Raw genomic sequence first — 21859 nt, 5'->3', positions numbered from 1 at the left:
ATGTTAAGTACTCATTTTTAAAAAATTGAGAAGAAAACAAAGAAATTTGATGAACAGGAAATATTCAGAGTAACAAGTCAAATGTAGGAAAGTTTGACAAATTAGAAAAACGACCCTTTAAACTGTCTATTGGTGACCCCACAATATGTGAGAAAGAGCTAAAGAATTATAGAAAGTGCTGAAGACTTATAGATCACTGATTTTCAATTTTTTCAAATTGCTGAATAGATTATTTCCAAAATGAAAATGTTTATCTATTTACTATGCGATCAGGCGTATTTCACATATAAACAAAGCAAGAAAGAATGTTATGATAACTGTATCATCAAAGATTATGTTATTATAATAGAGTTCAGAAGATAAAGCAAAAGGGAGGTTTTATAATAAATTAGAAAAAAATCTGTGGTTTACTGGCCCCAAAATAAGCGAGAAAGCTTGTATATTTGCTGAAGACTTATATTATCGACCAATGCTTTTAATTGCTACATCAATAGATCAAAATTTCGATTACATTGTATACTGTCAAACAACTAAAGAAATTGAATGTTCCGATGATACAAACTAGTCATGATGGTAAAGCAACTTATTAGAGCCTGACTATCCTAAATTCTTATCTGTGCCAATTCTAATGATCCAGAAAAGTTACAAACATTGATTTATGTTGAAAATCTTGCAATTACTGCTAATGCATCAAAATCTCTTAGCCGAACCAAAAAATGTGATTATTTAATAATGCCTACATATACCAAAATTTTGAATATAATACATAATACGCAGTAGATACTTTATCGTCTCTATATTCACATTATGCTTTCTCCCTTAAGTCTTACTTGAAAAATCATCTTAATGAGGTTTTGATGTAATCACAATCTTGGTGTATAAAACTTAATACTTAACAATGTCTTGTCTATATACAATCGTGATAACAAATTCATTTTAATTTATTGAAATTTTTTGTCATATTCAAGCCTTGAGACGTGATGCTAATTTATCAATGATATATATATATATATATATGTTAAAGTAGTTAATTTTGATGTTGAGAAATATGAGTAAGTTCTTCAAGGGCATACATCAAATAAAAGGCAAAGATTTAGAAGTTAATCTTTAATTTTTCCAAAATTTTAATTGGAAAAATTAAAGATTAACTTCTAAATCTTTGCCTTTTATTTGATGTATGCCCTTGAAGAACTTACTCATATATATATATATATATATATATATATATATATATATATATATATATATATATATATATTGTAGAGCTTTAAACAACGAATCCAAAAAGTAATAATAAAAAAAATAATATTATTTCTTCATTTTATTTATTTTATATAAAAAAATTCACCATTTTCTACTTTTCTTAGATCAAGTTTCTTGACAGATATCCTGAAGATGAAACATACTTAGTTCCGAAACGTCGACAGTAAATAAATAAAGAATTGGTTTTTTGAAAAACTTGTTTTTAATTACTTTTTAGATTCTTGTTTTGAAGCTCCACAACTATATACACATGCATATATATTTATTATTATTAAAATATTTATATATTTAAGACGCAAACATTGTTAAGTATAAATAAATTTATATTTATTACCAATTATTTTCAATATTTTTGCAACCCAAAAATGTGAAAAACCTTAAATAAAATTAATCTCTACCATGTGTAATAATAAATGTGTCTTTTAATGTTTTCCATTGTCAAAATAAAGTACATATGTATAAATTTCAAAAGTGAAAACCAGTCCCACTTTAACAATAGATAGATTGCTTGGTTCAATTTATCTTTACTTTATCTTTTTTTAGCAATAGAAAATAATCTAGTAAATTAATTTAATAAAAATATAATACAAAATATAGCACAGTACTAAATCCTCTAAATGTGTGTGCGTCTATTATAATATATATTAATAACATTCCTTGTGTAGTAGAATGATTGATTGGTTATATTATTAATATTCGTACCGCTTGTCCAAAGCAATTATTCTTCTTGGTTATACATTATCAAAGCTGAAAAGAAAAATAAACTAGGTGTAAGTGGCATTTAAGAGAAAAACATAGAACAAATGCGCTTTACTCTGTATGAGTGCTTTCAGCATATCACAGATGGTGCTAGTGTGCTTTGAACGTTGTATCTTATATATAAAAATGAATCGCAAAATGTGTTAGTAAGCGCATAACTCAACAACGCCTGGACCAGTTTGGCCAATTCTTTTTATAAAATGTTCGTTGAAGTCCAAGGATGGTTCTTACGACAAGAAAAAATTGAATAATTGCCGGGAAAACTCTAAAAACAGCCCTTTCCTTTTGCACATTCAAACGTTTTCTAACTAAAACATAGTATCAATTTAAGCTTTATTGCTATTATATAAAGTTCATATTAAATTACATGCACTCACTGTATACTTCTTCTAAACGATTATGCGGATTTTGATAAATCTTTCTGAAGTTTATTAAAGAAATTTTCTAGAATGTATGTGATTATAAAGTACTGGGATGTATGTATGTGCAATATTGTAGAAATAAATGGAAATAATTGCAAAAAACGACAAGTCATTGTTTGCATTGAAAACTAATGAAAACTATCAACTGCCAAAAATTTCAATTTACTTATGAACCTAGACAATATTAGAATATGTATGATAAATTTGTGATTATGAATAACAAAAATGAAATGCCTACATTATTATTGCCAAAAAGCAGCTGAGATGTGCCAGAAAATAAAATAATATAAAATACAGTATATGTATGGCAGATTGAATGATACACATATGTACAAGATATGACAAATTAATTCACTTGAAATATGAAATTAAGTATTATCAGCGCCGGTCCTACTTTTAATGCGATGCATGCAAAAATTACGAGCGCACGCCTTAGGGGGCGCCAACACAAGATTCGGATATTAAATGGGAGTAAAGATGAATACATACAATTCGGCCCTCACGATATCGATTAGGGTAAGTTTAAGATGCAACTTTGGATATTTTAAATAATAAAAAATTAAATTAATTTAATCCAACATGAAGTACCAATGTTATGTTATGGTTATGGTTATGTTATACCGTTTAAAAGACAATTCAATTTCCAATATAGTGTGGGAATCAAAGCTCAACATTTTATTTAAAGTAGTTCTACATTTAACATCGCTCATATTATAAATTTATATGCATTTTGGCGTGAACAGTAATTTAAAAAACAAAAATTATTATTTTTAGGTAAACGGTTAATATTAGTATATTATATTAAAAAATTGTAGATATGGATATAGGAACGTCTTTCGGGTCATCTAGTATTATATAACTATATATATATATATATATATATATAATTTATTTTTTTCTTACCATGTCCTATAAACTTGCAGTAGGTCCATTTGTTGAATGATTTGGTGTTGAGGTCTTTTGCTACAAAAAAAGAAATAATTTTATTCCATATTATTAATTAATCAATAATAACTATAGTTATATATATTTATAAATACCTGAGCTTGTAATTGTTTATTCATTGCTTGAATTTCTGCTTCTTTCGCTGCAAACTTTTCTTGCCAGCGGGATTCTTCAGTCTCAACATAGGACTGTAGATTATTAAGTACTCCCTCCTGAGATAAAAGAAATATAAACATTATATATATATATATATATATATATATATATATATTTATATATATAATATAAAATTCTTCTGTAATGGTGTATGAAAGGATAATCCTCCTAAACGGTTATTCGGATTTTGATAAATCTTTCTGAAGTTTGTTGATTGAATTTTTAGGATGTATGTGATTATAAAAATATATAGTAATATTGTAGAAATCAATAGAAAAAAAAATGACAAAAAAACGCTTATCATTGTTTGACATGGAAAATATTTGAGACATTGTTTGGCATTGAAAACAAATGAAAACTGTCATCTGCCAAAAATTTCAATTTACTTATGAGCCTAGACAATATTAGAATATGTATAATAAATTCATAATTATGAATAAGAAAAATGAAATGTCTACATTATTATTGCCAAAAAACAGCTGAGATGTGCCAGAAATTAAAATAATATAAGATACAGTATATGTATGGCAGATTGAATGATACACATATGAACAGGATTTGAGAAATTAATTCACTTACAATATGAAATTAAGTAATAATCAGAGCTTTAGGGAATGCCAACACAAGATTCAGATAATGAATTTTTATATGTTTTTTTTTCAATATAAATAAAAAAATATATAATTTCTTTGCATCTTGTACTAATCTTTGCACAATATTTTTAAACTACGTTAAAAATTTCACTTTAAAACAACAAATGGGAAAGTAAAGATGAATACATACAATTGGGCTCTTACAATATCAATTAGGAGAAGTTTGAAATGCAATTTTGGATATCTTGAATAATAAAAAATTAAATTAGAATAATCCAACATGAAGTACCAGTGTTATGTTTAATTATGAAAGACTAGAATTTTTTTGCTCTCTATGATTTGCTCAATAGAATAAATCACATAAAATGCAGAAAATAAATAAGTAAAATGTTTCAAAAGCCAAATATTAATTACTGATAATAATTTTAATGATAAACTGTTAAAAAAGGTTAAATAATAGAGAGAGGAAGCTACAAAAAAATAGCATACGGGTGCTGAGGACCCAAGGAGCGTCCCTGGTAATAATGTATATTAAATTATTACCAAGAAAAATGTAATTTAAATATTATAATTACTAAAAACCAGTTAAAATATGATACAAGATTATTAGAAAATTATAGGCAACATTATTGGAGCAATTACTTGAGGTGGAAAAATTCAAGCTAATATTGTACTTTGACCACGTTTACTATATATTATATTTTTCCTGAATTTGTTAAACCATTTAAAAGACTTCAATTTCCATAATATTGTATGGGAATTGAGACTCATCATTTTATTTAAAGCACTTCTACATTTAACATCGCTCATATTGATGTATATGCATTTCGGTGCGAAGAGTAATTTAAAAAACAATAATTATAATTTTTATACGGTAAATATTAGTAAAGGATATTAAAAAATTATAGATATGTGTATAGGACAATGTCTTACGGATCATCTAGTATATATATATATATAGATTTTACTTACGGTGTCCAAAACTATTTTCTTATAATTAGTAACCATGGCGGCCAATTGACTATTCTGCTCGTGCATATGGAATATTTTTTGCTTGTACACATCTAAGCACTCTTCGGGATTGCTTCCTAATTCTTTAGAATTAACTGCATTTTCTGGCATTATTCTCTTAACCAATTCTATAGCCGCTTGTGCCACGGCATCTTCTGAAGGTTTAGTAGAAACTTCCACAATTTTTTGCTAAAACAGAAAAAAAATTTAATGCAGATTTTGTTTTATGATTGTTTTATAAATGTAAACTTACAGGTTGTTGTTGCTGTTTAGTTAATTCCGTCACTAGTTTTTCTTTAGTCTGCAAGGCTTCCATGACGTTCCAATTTTTAGTTCTCAACTCCTACAAAAACCAAACAAAGATATTAATAAAACAATACTTCTAAATCCTTAAATCATTTATCATTTACTCACGTCATTTTTCAATTTCAGTTCATCAAGTTGACTCTGTAGTGAACCATGTGTTGTAGTTAATTGTGATACTTTATTTTTGAGTTCTGTGTTTTCCGTTTCGACTTGTTTGAGTTTACTGACGTTTGAATCTAGAGCATTCTGGAGGTTCAGGAATTCGACCTGTAAGGAGCAAGAAATAGGTGAGTAAAATAAATAAATATTCATACATATTTAAAAGTTACGTTAATAGCCATATCAGTTAAAAATTTAACTAGTGGTGCATGACATAGTGTCGTAAGTCAAATTGCTGAAACTTCCTGTACGTAGAGGAATGAAAATAATCAATAATTGTTTTGAATAATTTCAAGGATATTATTTATTATAAATGCATACTGTAAATTTATAGGTGCTTATAATTAGACTATGAGCGTATTCTACAAACAACTTATGTGTATGCTTATAAGAAATTTGTTCATTTTTTTTAATTACATTTTTTTTGATAATTAACTTCCCGTAGGGTAAGTTATTGTAATGGGCCGAAAATCGGAATTGAAAATTTTTACATTTCTCGACGTTTTGAAGGTTTCGGAACATTTTGGCATACTTCAGAAAAAATGGATGTGTGTGTGTGTGTGTGTGTATGTATGTTTGGATACAAATTTTCGACCACGTTTTCGGGAGTACGGATCAACCGATTTGAATGGTTTAAAAAACATTCGATTCCTATTGATAGGGAAAAGAGCTGATAAGTTTTTGGCAAAGGCAGGTCCAGCCGTTTCGGAGATACGGAGCAAAGAGTGCAGAAAATAGAAATCGTATTTTTGAGAGAACGGAGTATCCGATTTGAATGATCTAAAAAACATTCAATTAGTAATGATTGGGAGAAGTGTTTATTAGTTTTTGGCAAAGGCAGGCCCAGCCATTTTGAAGATACGGAGCTAAATATGTAAAAAATGGCAGTTTTTGAGAGAACTAAGCGTCCCATTTAAATGATTCAAAAAACTTTCTGCTTGTCTTAATAAAATAATCGATTTTGAAAAAAAAAAATTGTACCATTTTTTTTTTTTTTTTTTTTAGTTTTTTGTATATCGAAAATATTTATTTTTAATTCTGACTATAGTTGTAATATACTTTACAAATAATTTCAACTCTGCAATTCAGTTTATATACTTCTTATAAATATTAGACAATGTTACAATATTTATAATAATCTATTTGAAAACATTCAGTATTCCTCGAACATTTCGTTACGGTACGAGAATCCAGCAATTTGCCTTAAGGCACGTTGCCACCCACCCCACTAGTTTCAATTTTTTTTTGAAAATGTCAGATTTTTTTTTTTAAAAGTTCTAACTTTTTCGAAATTTTTAGGAAAAAATCATTTTTTTTTTTAAATTTCTTGGGAACTTTTGAAAATATTCGATTTATATTTAAAATAAATAAATAAATGAATAAATATTTGAAAATTTCAAAATGGTCTCAAATTTTTGTAGAAAATCGTTTTTTTTTTTAATTTTGATATTTCTTAAATTGTTTCAAAATTGTTATTTTTTTTTTGAAAATTATGAAAAATCGTGGACGTACATTTGTATTCACCCGCACACACACAAACATACGTCAATTTTTTCTAAAGTATGACAAAATGTTCAGAAACATTTCAAACGTACAGATATAAAAAAAATTTTCATTTTCGATTTTTTTGCGATTACTATAACTTAACCTACGGAAAGTTAATAATGTAGGGCCATTTTAATATAAAACAGAAAGAGTAGTGTCTCCAAAAATTGTGGCAAAAAATTTTTCTTTAATAAATTTTAACAAAATCATTTAATAAAGTTACCATAGCTAATTTTAATTTTTTTTTATAAAAATCTTGTTAATACTTAATACGCACTTATATTTAACATATTTATACTTGAAACTTCTTTTTAAATAATCTATTACCTTATTTTTGTTGTTTTCGTGGGTGGCAGCTCCATTTTGCAATTCAGATAACTCGGCTACTTGTTTCACTAGAGCATCTTTCTCATTTTGTAGAGTATTTATTTGGGTTTTTAACTGAAACACAATTATATATAGTTATAAGCTTTCAATAAAAAAAAGTATACCTCTTAGTATATGAGCATAAACTTACTTGGTTAATGTGCCTATCAACATCTTCATTTTTCCTCAAAAGTTCCTTTTGTTTTTCTTCATGTTTGGTATTCAACATCGAGAGTCTACTCATTTCAGATTCCATTGCAGCAAATCCTACAAATAATAATAATACAAACATATATATATATATATATATATATATATATATAAATATTTGTTTTGCTATTGTACCTGATAAATTGTCCTTCGAAGATCTCAATTCAGTTTGCAATCTATGAATTTCCATTTTCAGTTCATTTTCGTGCATTTGTGCAACAACCCAACGTTGGTCATAGTCAGCGATTTGTTGTCTACAGGCCTGGAAATAAATTGCAATTCATGTCATTAACTTCATCATAAATTACTATAATATAATACATCTATTATACCAAAATTTGTAGATATTTCAAAGCTCATATTGTGTTAGGTAAAAATAAATAAGCAAGACAAATTTCTTTTAAACTATTACCTCCAATTGGGGCATAATTTCTTGCAACTGTTGATCCCTATAAGCAAGTTGTTCTTGTAATGTTTTAGTTTCCAATAACTTTGCATGTAATGAATGCAATTGAGAGTTCAACATAGCTTCGTTCTGAAATAAATAAAAGTATTGCAAATATATGTTTTCATAACAAAATTATTTAATGATCTTACTTCTTTCATTTGGACAATATGAGCTTCGTACTGTTGTCTTTGGGCCATCAATTCTTTCACGTTCTTTTGTTCCTCTTGCAGTTGAGTTACTGCATTGTGTTCTTCAGCGAGTTTAGCCTGGTACTAAATATATAGATAAAAAATACTTTACATATATGAAACATAAGTTTATTGAAATAATTTCTATATTATTCGTGGTTTCTATAAATCTTTGAAGTTATTGAAATGGAAAATATTTTTTAGACAAGACAGATATTACAGCTGTTTAAAGAATGAGATTATATCGCCAGCAAAAAAGTAAAAAAATACAAGCAGTCAATGAATGTATGTTAATTTTAATTACATGAAGTTCTTCAAACACAAGTATTATAAGATAAGTGAAGTTGCGAAAACAATATTTGTTTAGGCGTTGTTTAACATAATCCACTGTGTGAACGAATATTATAGAAGTTATTAATCACTTCATTTCTCTAATGAAGGTTCATTTCTAAATGCTAATTACAATGACAAACCGATCATGTCATATTTGAAGTATGACTTTAATTACATTATTGTTTTTGAATATTATACATATTTTTAATGCTATTATAAATATAGAATTTATAATTTACCATTATATAAATGTGCACAATGGTTGACACTAATAAATGTGTGCATCACGAGTGTTACCGTATTACTAATAAACATTATTCAAAATTGTTATATTATGTATTTATCTTTACTTAAATGCCATCTTGTACTATAGCAAATAAGTTTTACTTTTTTTCTATTTTATCTATTACCCTTACCTGTTGCAATTGCTGTGTCAATGTATGCTTCTCCGCATTATGGCTCTCAACCACAATTTGTAACTTGTTAGCCAATTGCTGAGCTTCAGATGATTTCGATGCAATAGTTTGTTCATAGTTACGAGTTGCTGCATTGATTCTAGAACGCTCAGCATTCAATTCAGTGCGCAGTTCACGTAACTTTGCCTGAATACCCAAAGACTTCTCCTGCTCGTCTGTTAAAGCCTTCTCCTTTTCTGCTAATTGTTTCTTTAGTTTCTGTACGGGATCACTGCGCCCCTGGGGAAAAAAATTTGGTTAATATAATATATTTAGTACATAAGATGATATAATATTTGGTACATTGTTATTAATAATTGAAGTTTTTACCTCAAACCATTCTGTGTGTTCAGGGGTGGGACCGTGTTGTTTGTTCAGCATTAGGTCGATAAGAAATTGTAATTCACTTCTTGAAAGTTGTGCTTTAGTTAGTAATGGTTCCAGTACGTTTATTCCAACACCTCCTTCATCATTACCTGTTAGAAGAATATTTTTCACATCATATATCATTTGTAAGAATAATTTTAATTTCCCATAGGGTAAGTTATAATAGCAAAAAAAAAAAACTAGTGGTGCATTGCAGGAATTTCCCGTACCTAAACATTTTTTAAAAAAAATATTCAATTTTCTTTTAGAACTTTAGAAAAAGTCGATTTTGGAGAGTTTTAAAATTTTTGAAAAAAATTGACCTTTTTGTAAAATTTGATTTTTGTATACATTGAAAATTTTGAACTTTGTTTCAAAGCAATCGCGATATGTTAGCTGCGTAGAAACGAAATATCAAAGCGCGTGGGACGAATAAACATTGGTACGGAACCCATATAAAAGTGAACAAAATATGTTCTTATTATTAAAATATCTATAAAATGTGTGATAAATTGATGACCATTTTTGTCCATCACATGGCATTTTTTTTCTTTTTATTGGATTTCCGAAAGCGCTAGATCTGCCTTTCCAAAATTTCATCAGTTCTTCATTTAATCAATATAAATAAAATGTTTTTTGAACCGTACCATTTTTGCCCCGTATCTCCAAAACGGCTAGACCCGCCTTTGCCAAAAACTAATCCTCACGTCTATTCTAATTGGTTGATTCGTGTTCTCGAAATCGTCGACGAAAATTTGTATCCGCACACGCGCACACACACAAACACACCTCCAATTTTTCTACGGTATGCAAAAATGTTCAGAAATCTTTGAATATCATTTCTTGCGATTTCTATAACTTACTCTGGGAAGTTAATAAAAAATTGTATATATCTTTGTATCAAAGATTTTTGAACATTTTGGCATATCTTAGAAAAAAATGGATGTATGTGTGCGTATGTATGATATAATTTTTCGTCCACGTTCTCGGGCGCAGGGATCAACCGATTTGAATGATTTAAGAAATATTCGATTCCTATTGATAGGGAAATGTGTTGATTAGTTTTTTGCAAAGGCAGATCCAGCCGTTACGGAGATGCTGAGCAAAGAGTGCATAAAACAGTAATTATTGAGATAATGGTAGGTAATCTGGTAAGAATAATACAAAAAATATTTAGCTTGTGTTGACAATTTGAAAAAATAGTTTTTGGGAAAACAAGAATAACTATTTATTTTTAAATATTGAAAAGGCTCACATTTTAATTTTAATTCTGGCTAAAATTCTAGAACTCATATATATACTTGAAATAAATAATTTTAACTTTGCAATTCAATTTATACAATTCTTAGAAATATGAGATAAGGTCCTTCATTCTAATTCTGCTTGATCAAGATTTGTTTATTTACTTCTAATGTAATGTATATTTTGTCTATCAAATATAAATAGTGAAAGTTTGAATTTGAAACTCCTTGAAATTCCATTACATTATGGGAAGTTCCAACAATTTGCCTTAAGGCACGATGCCATACACCACTAGTTTAAGAGTTAAGTTGTGTGAAAAATAGAATTCTTACTCAATTGCTGCAAAACTGCCAACTCACTCTTTTTCTTTTTCTGCGACTTCTGTGAGTTCATATTAGTTTGCTCATGAACTGGTTCAGACAAATGAGCTTTGGTTACTGTAAATTAAAAGAAAATATTTGTACAGTAGAACCTCTTTATTCGCGGGGGATACGTTCCGTAAAAATGCCGCGAATAAAGAATCCGCAAATACAGGATGGCATTTTGTATGGAATTACGGGAATACGTTCCATGATGACAAATAATGCGCAAATAATGAAAAATCCGCAAATACAGGATGGCATTTTATATGCGATTGTAGGATATACGTTCCAAGATGACAAAATAATGAAAAGTACATATATAAAAAACTATATTATTATTTATATAAATATAATATTAAAACTATATAAATGCATTTGATTAATTATATTATACATTAAACATTTTGATCCTTTTTGTTTAGAAATAGGCAAAAATTTGAAAAACTTTGTAATTTTTTCTTGCTTGCTAGGTTTCAAAAGTGCCTTTAATTCAGACTAATTCAGACTTTAACGGCAGTCACATCTGAAATTTGCCTCTTGAAGAGAATACTTCTCTCCATATATTGATCAATGTTCTTAAAAAATCACACAGATCATTTGCCATCTTTAAACCTTCACTGAGATGATCTTATTTTATCTTCCGATTTTTGTGTCGATCGTACGATAGATTCATTAACAATATATCAGCGTGATATGGATGCGAAAGACTTTAAGGCGTGAACGATCAAGTATTTCTATCTTAATTTTAAGGGACTTCTTTCTTGCCCAACTTTTTTTAGTTGACATGTTAATAAAATTTTTATTTATTGCTATATTAATTTAATTTTAATTTTAATGTTTAATTTTAATTTTGATTATTTTGATTATTATTATTAATTATATAGAGGAAAAGGTCTGTTAGCACGTGTTACTCGATCACAATATTTGCTACAAATGAGAAAAATGAAGAAATAAAGCATGCATATATGATTGATTCATTCATTCCCTGTTTGTTGATCAAAACTTGATCAAAAACGCTGATAACTGAGAGGACGGCGAACGCAACGCAATTATATAGGCCAAAAAGACGGCATTTATGGAAGATATTGGATTTCATATACACTGGAATCCGCGAATAACGAAATTTTTAGCCGCGAATAAAGGTATCGGGTCGCAATTTTTTTAGCCGCGAATAGCGAAAACGCGAATGAAGGAACCGCGAATAAGGAGGTTCTACTGTATATGTATATATATATATATATATATATATATATATATATATATATATATTTATAATGGATAAAAATAAAAGTAGTCAATTGTATTAATTTCTCAATAAAAATGTTCTAATGCAAAAGTGTGCAAAGTAAAGAACAAATGAAAATTATATCAATACCTTTCATGTCCTTAGAAACAATAGCTTCCAACTTAGCTTTTGTTGGTTTAACAACAGTTTTGGATTTTACTGGATCTGAAGCCTGCAATATTAATATAAATTACTATTAATAAAAAAATACAAAATAAATAGCATTTACATATCATTTTATATTAACAATTGTAAGTTACTACTAAAGTGTTATGGCATAGCTCTATATGGATCAGAGACATGGACTTTAAGAAAGGCTGACAAAAGTAAAAAGTATCTGTACAGTTTTGATATGGATTGATATAAGATATCATAAAGTGCTCAGAAGAGCAGGCGAGAAAAATACTTTACTGAGCATTATCGTTAAAAGTATAGGAAATTGTATTGGATTCATTTTATAAAAAGAGTGCCTCCTCTAGGATTAAAGGATTGGTAAGAAGAAGAATGTAGATGATTGATGATTTATGTGAGAAAAGAAAGGTGATGATTTATGCAAGAAACTTAAAATCAAAATGCATGATCGGGTAACATGGAATCAAAAGTTAAATGCATAAAAGTGTATAAAAAAGTGATTAATGGTAACAAAATGGAAATGAAAATAATAAACAAGGTAGAAAAAGGGAATCTTTCAAGCAACCTACTATTTATTATCATTATTACCAATTGTGCTTTCAATTTCTCCAAATCATCTTTAGGATGAATATTTTCAAAATGATTCAACGAAGTTGTAGAACTGGATGTTGATGGTGGGGCAGAAAGTTTGTTCTCGTCTTTATTCACCAAAATTGGACGTGCTGGTGCATTTTTCTTTTTATTTTTCTGTAAGTCATTTTTACTTTAATATTAAATACTCTTATGTATTACTCTATTAATAAATTATAATCTCACCCACAATTTTCTTACCTTTAACTGAACAACATCATCATCAATTGGTATAATTTCCGGTTCTTGAAACTCTACATGAACCGGTTTAGTCTCAGTTTTAACCAATTCCTCATCTTCATCATCAACAACAGTTTGTTTGATTTCGTCTTTCAAATCCTTATTGATGATTTCTTTATTTTCTTTTGTCTAAAGTAATAATAAAATAATTTGATATATTCATCATAATATTTTGATTTATATTTAACTTTCACCTTTTTGAGAGATTTCTTGTTCTTCTTCTGCTTTTGGTGCTGAGCCAGTTTCACAGTTTCGACAACTGTCTTCTTCTCAGCTTTAGCTTCATCGTAAGTTTTAGTTTTCATTCCGAATAGACTAATTGAAGCTAATACTGCCGCACATAATATAACTATCACTCCGAAAATGAGACCAGTGTAAATATCCATCTTAATAATATTCCTGAGCGAAAAGAAAACGAAAATAGAAAAGATAATTAGATAATAGAGAGTTAGGATTTATATAAATTTGAATAAAAGAATAAACAAGCAAAACATTAGGCAGTTATCAAATTTGATGTTAAAGTATCATAATTGAAATTATAGACTTGTTCCTGCCTAAAAATTACATTGCACAATAACCTTATGATTTAAAAGATATTTTTATAAAGCCCTACATGATAAATGATTTAAAAAAGTACATGAAGAGATAATAAATGTATATATTCCAAAATTGTACATCAATAGCAATACAGATTTGATCTATGAATATAAATAAAGATATAAAGACTAGAAGTTTTACTACGGTTATAATATTGAGTTTATGTTCATTAAATTAAACTGTTCGATGTTGCAAAATATAAACACAGAAATATACTTTACAGACTTAATACCACATATGTTATACAATTTTCTATACAGATTTGTAGCCTGCGAGCAAAATTACATTGCACATTAAACCAATAAATCAAAAAACATGTCCATAAAACAATAAAATGAAGAATGTATGTAATGTATGTGAGAACACAATTTGAAGGCTAGTCTCTTACAAAAGGCTCAAAGTTTATAATATAGAGCATTTATTCTTGTCAACGTGACACAATGATTCATTCTCCAAGTAGTTGAAAATTGACAAAAATACATGATGTCATTAAGTAAATAGAATAAATTCACAGATAAGTGATAAAGTAAATATAATCACATCAAATGATTCTATAAACAAACATAGTTAATAAAAACCCCGAAAAAATAAGTTTAAATCAAATTATACTTACTTTTAATGCAAAAAGCGGTGTTTGACAGGTTTCCAAAGTTTGATAATAAAAATTAAAATTTACTATATATAATATTAATCTACCGTCAAATCACATAATACATATAAAACTAGATTATAATCAAACGCAATTGTATATTCCAAAATGATTATTTATACATTTCGCTTTGACTTATGAGAAAAACTAAAAAAATATTACTTTAGCGGCGTTTGACTTTTACGATTGATGAGTTGACTGAAGTTGATTTGCCGAGAGTAGCCAACGAGACACTTTTTCGGAACAAATATACATCCGGTTTAAATACGGGCTTTAAATTAAAGATTTTGGTGAAATTTAATTATGATGTCTGACATTTGGTTAAAGGTATATTGTTTTATTAAATGAAATTGCACCATTTGTTATTGTGCTAATTCGATTCCGAATTTGCGCATTTCGATTAGACCTTCGCGCCGTCACGCTCCCACAGTGTTCCTCTCTCGGCAGGAATAATAGATTGAATTTATAGATATTGTACTATTTTAAATTTAAATTCAAATTTCAATATTCTGCTGTTATTCGTTAATTTTTAGCTAAAAAATTAAAATTATAATTATATGATAATGGGTGCAAATGGATGCAAATGGATGCGCCTATTATTATTAGTATTAGTATTACTAGCCACCGCGCAAAATGCATTTTAATAAAATTATCAGTACTAAAATTAAATTAATACTATAATAAACTCTTAATATTAATTGTATATTATTAAAAATTATTACATTTTACCATATATACTCTTCTTTTATCTATGCATTTTACATTATATATCAGTGCCTTTTTATTCGCACGCAGCGCTAGTGTCGTATAAATTGACAGTTACATCAACACCTCCATGTGTAATTTTTACGTTGAACTAGTTTGTAAATAAATAGTAAGACCTCTGGTAGCAAATTTAAAATTTGATATTTTGTATTAATTTCCCGATGGAAAAGTTTATGCTTTCGTCAAAGAAAATGATTTGTTTCTTTGATATCAACATTTTAAGTCATTTTGAATCGTTTGAAAGCAAAAATATAAACTAAAAAAAAATATTTTTCCCCAAAAGCAATTGTTTCGTCAACACAAGCAGAAAGCTTCTTGAACTATTCAAATCAGATGCTTAATTCTCTCAAAAACTGTCATTTTTTATTAATTTAGTTCTGTATCTGCGAAACGGCTGGATCTGCATTTGACCAAATGTAATTATCACATTTCCCCATCATTACGAATCGAATGTTTTTTGGATCATTCAAATCGGTTGATTCGTTCTATTAAAAACTGACTCTTTTAGCACTTTTTGCTTCATCTCTCCGAAACCGCTGGAACTGCCTTAGCCAAAAACTAATCAGCACATCTCCCTAACAATAGGAATCGATTGCTTTTTAAATTTTTTGAATCGGTTCATCCATAAGCCCGAAATCGTCGACGAAAAATTGTCTACACATACACACACATACATACATACACATGCACACACATACATACATACACACAATGCAAAAAAATATTTTTGATTTTTTGCCCATTGCTATAACTTATCCTAAGTTAATAAGAATTTTTATATATCTGTACGTTTCAAAGGTTTCTGAACAAATTAGTTTAAACATTAAAAAAAAAAAAACAATTATAAAAAATAATAAACTAAAAGTTTACTGTATAGAAACGAAGGGGCTTACAAATATAGATTCAGGATCAAATTCTGGTAGATGCTACACGATTTCAAAAAAGAGAACCAAGGATGAAAAAAACGAAAATAATACAAAGTAGTGAAATATTAAAACAAATAATAAATTGAAAAAATTGGCAAAAGTTTAAATATTGAAAAACAGATTAATTCACAATCAGGAATAATTGATATAATTAGAATAAGTATTATTAGCTAAAAAGGCAGAATTACGTTTATTTACACAAAGAGAATTTAAAATTATAAAAATAGATTCAGCAAATTTTCTAAGGTCACAATTATTTAGTTTATGCAAAATAATAGGATTCGTAGTATTAAAAGTATTATTTAAACTAATAATATGTTCCGAAAACATTGTCTTGTATTGATTTGGATTTTTTGAATTGCAGATATGTTGATTAATTCTCATGTAAATATATTATGTAATACGCTCATTACAAAAATAACCTTTATTTAAAAACAATTGCCTAGATATGGCAAAAATAAAAGCAGATAAAAGTATATATATTTATAATAGGTATATGAATAATTATACATCAGCTATTCCACTACTAGTGTATTAATTTTCAAACTTGAGACCTCTATCAATTTGCATTATCTGTACAATAACCATTCTCAGAAAATTTGCTCATTAGCTTACATTTGTTACATTATTTTTATCTATCCTAATCTCACGGTCATGACACAAATTAAAATTAATAATCAAAAATATTCGATTAATAATATTCACTTCTTTTCTCATGTTGCATCCTCTTGGATTGACAATCCTTTTAAATGACTTTTGTGTTTCAATTATGACAGAGTGTTGAAATTAATAATAATATTAGTTTAAGATAATTTAACGTTTAATGTAATTATGTAAGGAATGCAAGAGAAATTATTTATTTAATAAATCAAGCCAAATTTAATAAGGAAATAATTAGATTGTAACAATTAATGCAGGTTATGTGTAACTACAAATTTAGCAATAAGGATAATGTATTTTAAATGTTTACATTTACAATGAGCGACATGAAATCTGGTAACAATTTTAAGAGTTATCTAGATATAGATGAAGATGAATTTGTGGTAATTATAATATCTTAGTGTCAACGAATAAATTTTGATCCTTATCTAGTACCTAGAATTTATTTGTAAAATCGACTTATATATTTATATTTTTAGGATTTGGAGCTAGGTGTTAATGAACTGTCTGTTTTGAAACCACGACTATTACCAGGTGATTATACATTATAGTAATAATTGTAATCGTAAGAATATTATAAAAAATGGGGTCCATTATTTAATTGAGCAGATTTGGAGTTTATGGACATATTGATCATTATCATAATTTTTTGTCATTAAAAAAATATAATTTGTGCATCGCTTTTAAAACTTTATTTTCTGGAATTTGCATTAAAATCGTTGGCAATTATTACAATCTATAATACATTATTATCATAAAAAGAATACTGTATTTTCATGTAAATAATTGAGTTTAAATAATGTCAGCCATATTTTATTATTATTAATTATACAATCAGTGTTTATTATTACCAGTTTTAATTGTTTTTTCCATTTTAGGTGAACTCACAGTTGCCGAAGCCAACAGTGTGTTAATGTTTGCACCTCTTACTGATGGAAATCAAGGAAAGACCGGTTTATTAGTTGTAACAAATTTTAAAGTCACATTTATTACTAGCGATACAAAAGATAGTGGTTGTGTAAGTGGATTATATAGATAAAGAATTACGTTACAATAAATTGTTGTGAATATATTATTTTTATTAATTCCAGGACAACACGTATCAACAAAATGCTTTGCTTGGTGAAAATGATATATGTCTGTCTAATATTGACGCGGTAAATATATAACTAAAAATGAGGGTACATTTAAATTTATTATGTATATTGTTTTTTTTTTGTTTAGATTTACACACTTGGTGATAAGAAAAAAAAACTTGTTCCCGGACAAAGTATACATTCTAAAGTGAAAGGGCTTTTTATTGTCTGCAAGGTTGGTTTCAACATTTTTGGTATAAAATCTGTTATTTTGTTTAATTTTGTGTGAATTATTTACAGAATATGAGGACGATGTCTTTCAGTTTTAAATTTACACCAATTAATGAAGCCAAAGGAATTACTCTTTCAATATTGCATCATGCATTCCCGACTGTTCATACTAGATTATTTGCATACGATTATAGGTGAGGTAATTGAATCTAGTAAATGAACTTTTTTAATGAATTTGCAGCATTTTTATAAGACAAACTTTATTAATATTGCTTAGAATTCATAATTGATGGCATCTTCTAATTGTTTTGATTTGTGTGTGGATAATTATTCAAATACAAATTTAAAATATTTAAAATGATATTATAACTGCAACAATGATAGTTTCAGTTAGATTAATATATTTTTCAGACCATTGACAACATTTTTAGATTATCTAGAACATTTTCAGACTATCTACTTAATTTTCAGACCATTTATAACACTTTCAGATCATCTACAAACATTTTTAGATATATATTTACATAAATTCTATATTTTCTTACAGCGAACCTTATTATCCACAATACAATTGTGCAATGTTTTCAAATGCTGCTGATTGGCATTACGAATTGGTAAGATTAGAGACACCGGGCTGGAGATGTTCATCAGTAAACAGTAGTTATGATATATCATCAACTTTACCATCAACATTAATTGTGCCTGCCAATGTTTTGGATTCACGATTAATTGAAGCAGCTAGGCATTTCAGATGCGGGGCAATTCCAATATACGTAAGATAAAAATAATATCAATGATAAAATAAATTCATATATGTAATTATTTATTTCTTTTAGGTTTGGGGCAACAGGCAAGGTTGTGCATTAGTCCGCATGTCTGATATTCACCCAACAATGTCGGATCGGACACAAGAAAATGCTATGTTGGAAAATGTCAGGTCCGCTCATCCCCAAAAGAAACAACCCGTTGTTTTAGATTTATGTAAAGATCTTCCCAGTGCTAAGGAGCTTTATAATAGTTATTCCAAGTTGAAAGATTTGTGTACGCCTGATTCATTGAGACAATTTGGTGTTAGTATAAAAAAATATACTATATGGCAAATGATTTTATTAACTTTGTTTTATTGATTTTTATATTTTTAGGTACAAGATTCAAAACTGTTGTCTTTACTAGATAGTTCTCGTTGGTTATATTATGTGTCTACGTGTTTAGCATTGGCTAGTCAGGCAGCTGATTCTCTTTGTGCCGGTTCAACTGTAGTTTTACAAGAAGGTATAGATATTTTTTTTACATATTTAGTAATAAAAGGAAAAGTATATAATAAGGATTGTTAAAAAACTTACAGTTTAATCTTTTTTTGAGCTTTGAACAAGGAATCCCATAAGTAATAGAAATAACAAAGATATATATTATCATCCTCAAAAAATAAAGTTATATATTATCAACCTCAGAAAATAAACAAACTAAACTAATATGTATATATATGTATACAATTATTTTTTTTCCAGGTGATGGACGAGATATAATTTGCGTCATATCAAGTCTCACACAAATTCTTGTGGACCCGCATTTTAGGACAATTAATGGTTTTCAATCATTAATTCAAAAAGACTGGGTTGCTCTAGGACATCCATTTTGGTAAATTAATTTATAACATTAATTTATTAGCATCACTCAATTACTATAGGCACTTTCGTTTCTTCTAGTGATCGGTTAGGTCATGTGATTGTTCAAGATACTGTAACAGCTCCCTATTTATTATTATTTTTGGACTGTGTTTGGCAAATAACACAACAGTTGCCGACTGCCTTGGAGATGTCTGAGACTTATTTGACTACATTGTGGGATTCTGCACATTTGACCATATTTGATACGTTTATCTTCAACAGTGAACATGAGAGACGCTCTGTAGGATTTGTAAGTAGAATAGAGAATATATTCAGCCATAAATCGTAATGCAGCTTTTGAGAGAACGGAGCGTCCGATTTTTTGACAAATTTTGTTCATTGTTCTATGGGTTCCGTACCAATGTTTGTCCGTTAGACTGAGACTCGTCGCTTACGCGCTTCGATATTTCTTTTCTACGCAGCTAACGTATTGCGATTGCTTTGAAAAAAATTTCAAAATTTCCAAAAGATTTCAAAATATAAAAAAATCAAATTTTTCAAAAAGATCAATTTTTTTCAATAATTTTAAAAAACTCAAATATCAATTTTTTTTCATAGTTCTAAAGAAAAATGTTTCTTGTTTAAAAATTTCAATTTTTGGTACAAGAAGTTCTAGCAATTTGCCTTAACGCACAATACCAAGCACCACTATTTGGATAGTTAATTATGCCTTTTCTTTAGATTTTTATATAAAATAAGGGCCCTTTAACTGTTCCTTGAGGTACTCCTATTTTTAAAACAATTTTTTCATTGTTCATACTTCTCTTTCTGATATGATTTCTCAAATATGTACAAACCTTTCTTGGCGTGTTTACAAAATACATTTGTTATAGTTATACACAGTTTTTTTGATTTACTTAAATTGTTTTATTTTTGTTCTAGCATCAGCCTCCGTTAGTTTTAAGGTCAGTCTGGGATTGGGGAGAGCAGTACAGTGAAAAAGACATAGCTCTATTCGCAAATCCACTTTTCACACCAAATCATATAGTACAAAGAAATTCTGTGTTACCGCCAGTGAGACCACTAGATGTACAAACTATTAATATACAACAAAAGTCAACAAACGTCCACCGAATATCTAAACATTTGGATATGAGATTTGGAGGACTATCTATGCTAAGTCCGATGAAAGTTTCTAAAGTACCTCCTCCAGTTCCACCGAAACCAGTTAATAGGGATAAAAAAATTATAAACCAGGCAATGGCTCAGATGTTAGAAAACAGAATTAGGGTGAGCCATACGATAACAAATTTAGAAATATGGTCTCAGTGTTATTTTAGATTTATGCCAATTTTGGAGATAAAAAGTGGTGGAAAAGTACAAATAGATATACAAAATAGAATACTGGTTGGGAATATTAACGAAATGTATAGCACTTTGGCTACTGGAGAGTCTTATAAAACAGAAAATGGACATAAAACCACAGATTATTCTACTGTGAACTCGTTCTTTCCATTCAGCAAAAGCGATGATTCTCGGTTGTCTGATTTGATCGCTTTGAGTACCAGTTTGAGAGAAGATGTTATGTGTGATTCCCAGTCCTTACTGAATGCACCAGACTAATATATAACCCGATGATTCAAAGGTATATAAGTATTATTTCAGAAAAATATATATAAATCTAGCGCATATATAGCTGTTACTTTTCTCAAAAATTCATTACCTATATTTAGATTAGTTGTACTAATTCAATTTATGAAATATTTTACAAAGTATGTTGAATTATTAAATAGTGCCTGTAAGTATTGGTGCAACACTAGTGCTAACATAAGTTAATATAAAAGTTAAAACGAGAATAAACATTTTAAAGTTAAAATTTATTTTAATAAAAAGTTATTGGAAAAAGGAATGAGGAATTTTAATTATTAGTTG

At 28.2% G+C, this 21859-nt stretch overlaps 2 protein-coding genes across 2 annotated transcripts; one reads left to right on the top strand and one right to left on the bottom strand.

Moving 5' to 3' along the window:
* Positions 1-1663: 1663 nt before the first annotated feature.
* Positions 1664-14837, bottom strand: LOC113363781 (ribosome-binding protein 1-like). The gene is made up of 19 exons (XM_026606267.1): positions 14627-14837; positions 13611-13815; positions 13378-13545; positions 13135-13293; positions 12505-12586; positions 11100-11204; positions 9490-9635; positions 9121-9399; positions 8333-8455; positions 8148-8270; positions 7871-7997; positions 7677-7792; positions 7487-7600; positions 5564-5722; positions 5403-5492; positions 5111-5338; positions 3485-3601; positions 3348-3407; positions 1664-2010 (listed from the first exon to the last, which is right to left on the bottom strand). The coding sequence occupies exons 2-18, from the start codon at positions 13800-13802 to the stop codon at positions 3354-3356; spliced, it is 2382 nt and encodes a 793-aa protein (XP_026462052.1). The 5' UTR covers positions 13803-13815; positions 14627-14837; the 3' UTR covers positions 1664-2010; positions 3348-3353.
* A 2422-nt stretch (positions 14838-17259) lies between these two features.
* Positions 17260-21823, top strand: LOC113363784 (myotubularin-related protein 10-like). Its single transcript, XM_026606270.1, has 12 exons — positions 17260-17396; positions 17493-17547; positions 17892-18031; positions 18105-18170; positions 18238-18324; positions 18390-18514; positions 18868-19093; positions 19157-19390; positions 19463-19592; positions 19829-19958; positions 20027-20237; positions 20870-21823. The coding sequence occupies exons 1-12, from the start codon at positions 17316-17318 to the stop codon at positions 21548-21550; spliced, it is 2166 nt and encodes a 721-aa protein (XP_026462055.1). The 5' UTR covers positions 17260-17315; the 3' UTR covers positions 21551-21823.
* The last annotated feature ends 36 nt before the right edge of the window (positions 21824-21859 follow it).

The sequence above is a fragment of the Ctenocephalides felis genome, unplaced genomic scaffold (genome assembly GCF_003426905.1).
Source record: "Ctenocephalides felis isolate EL2017-DRISC unplaced genomic scaffold, ASM342690v1 CF-g0.4_SCAFFOLD_00845, whole genome shotgun sequence".
In the NCBI taxonomy this organism is placed as follows: Eukaryota; Metazoa; Arthropoda; class Insecta; order Siphonaptera; family Pulicidae; genus Ctenocephalides; species Ctenocephalides felis.
The sequence above is the reverse complement of the archived record's forward strand: the minus strand, read 5'-3'. Positions and strand labels throughout refer to the sequence as shown.

Coding starts and splice junctions, on each gene's coding strand:
- LOC113363784 (XM_026606270.1), top strand. CDS start 17,316: ATGTTTACATTTACAATGAGCGACATGAAATCTGGTAACAATTTTAAG. Junction 19,094..19,156: donor GCGGGGCAATTCCAATATAC/GTAAGATAAAAA, acceptor TATTTCTTTTAG/GTTTGGGGCAACAGGCAAGG. Junction 19,391..19,462: donor ATTCATTGAGACAATTTGGT/GTTAGTATAAAA, acceptor TTATATTTTTAG/GTACAAGATTCAAAACTGTT.
- LOC113363781 (XM_026606267.1), bottom strand. CDS start 13,802: ATGGATATTTACACTGGTCTCATTTTCGGAGTGATAGTTATATTATGT. Junction 5,723..7,486: donor ACGAAAACAACAAAAATAAG/GTAATAGATTAT, acceptor TGCTCCTTACAG/GTCGAATTCCTGAACCTCCA. Junction 5,339..5,402: donor CTAAACAGCAACAACAACCT/GTAAGTTTACAT, acceptor TTTCTGTTTTAG/CAAAAAATTGTGGAAGTTTC.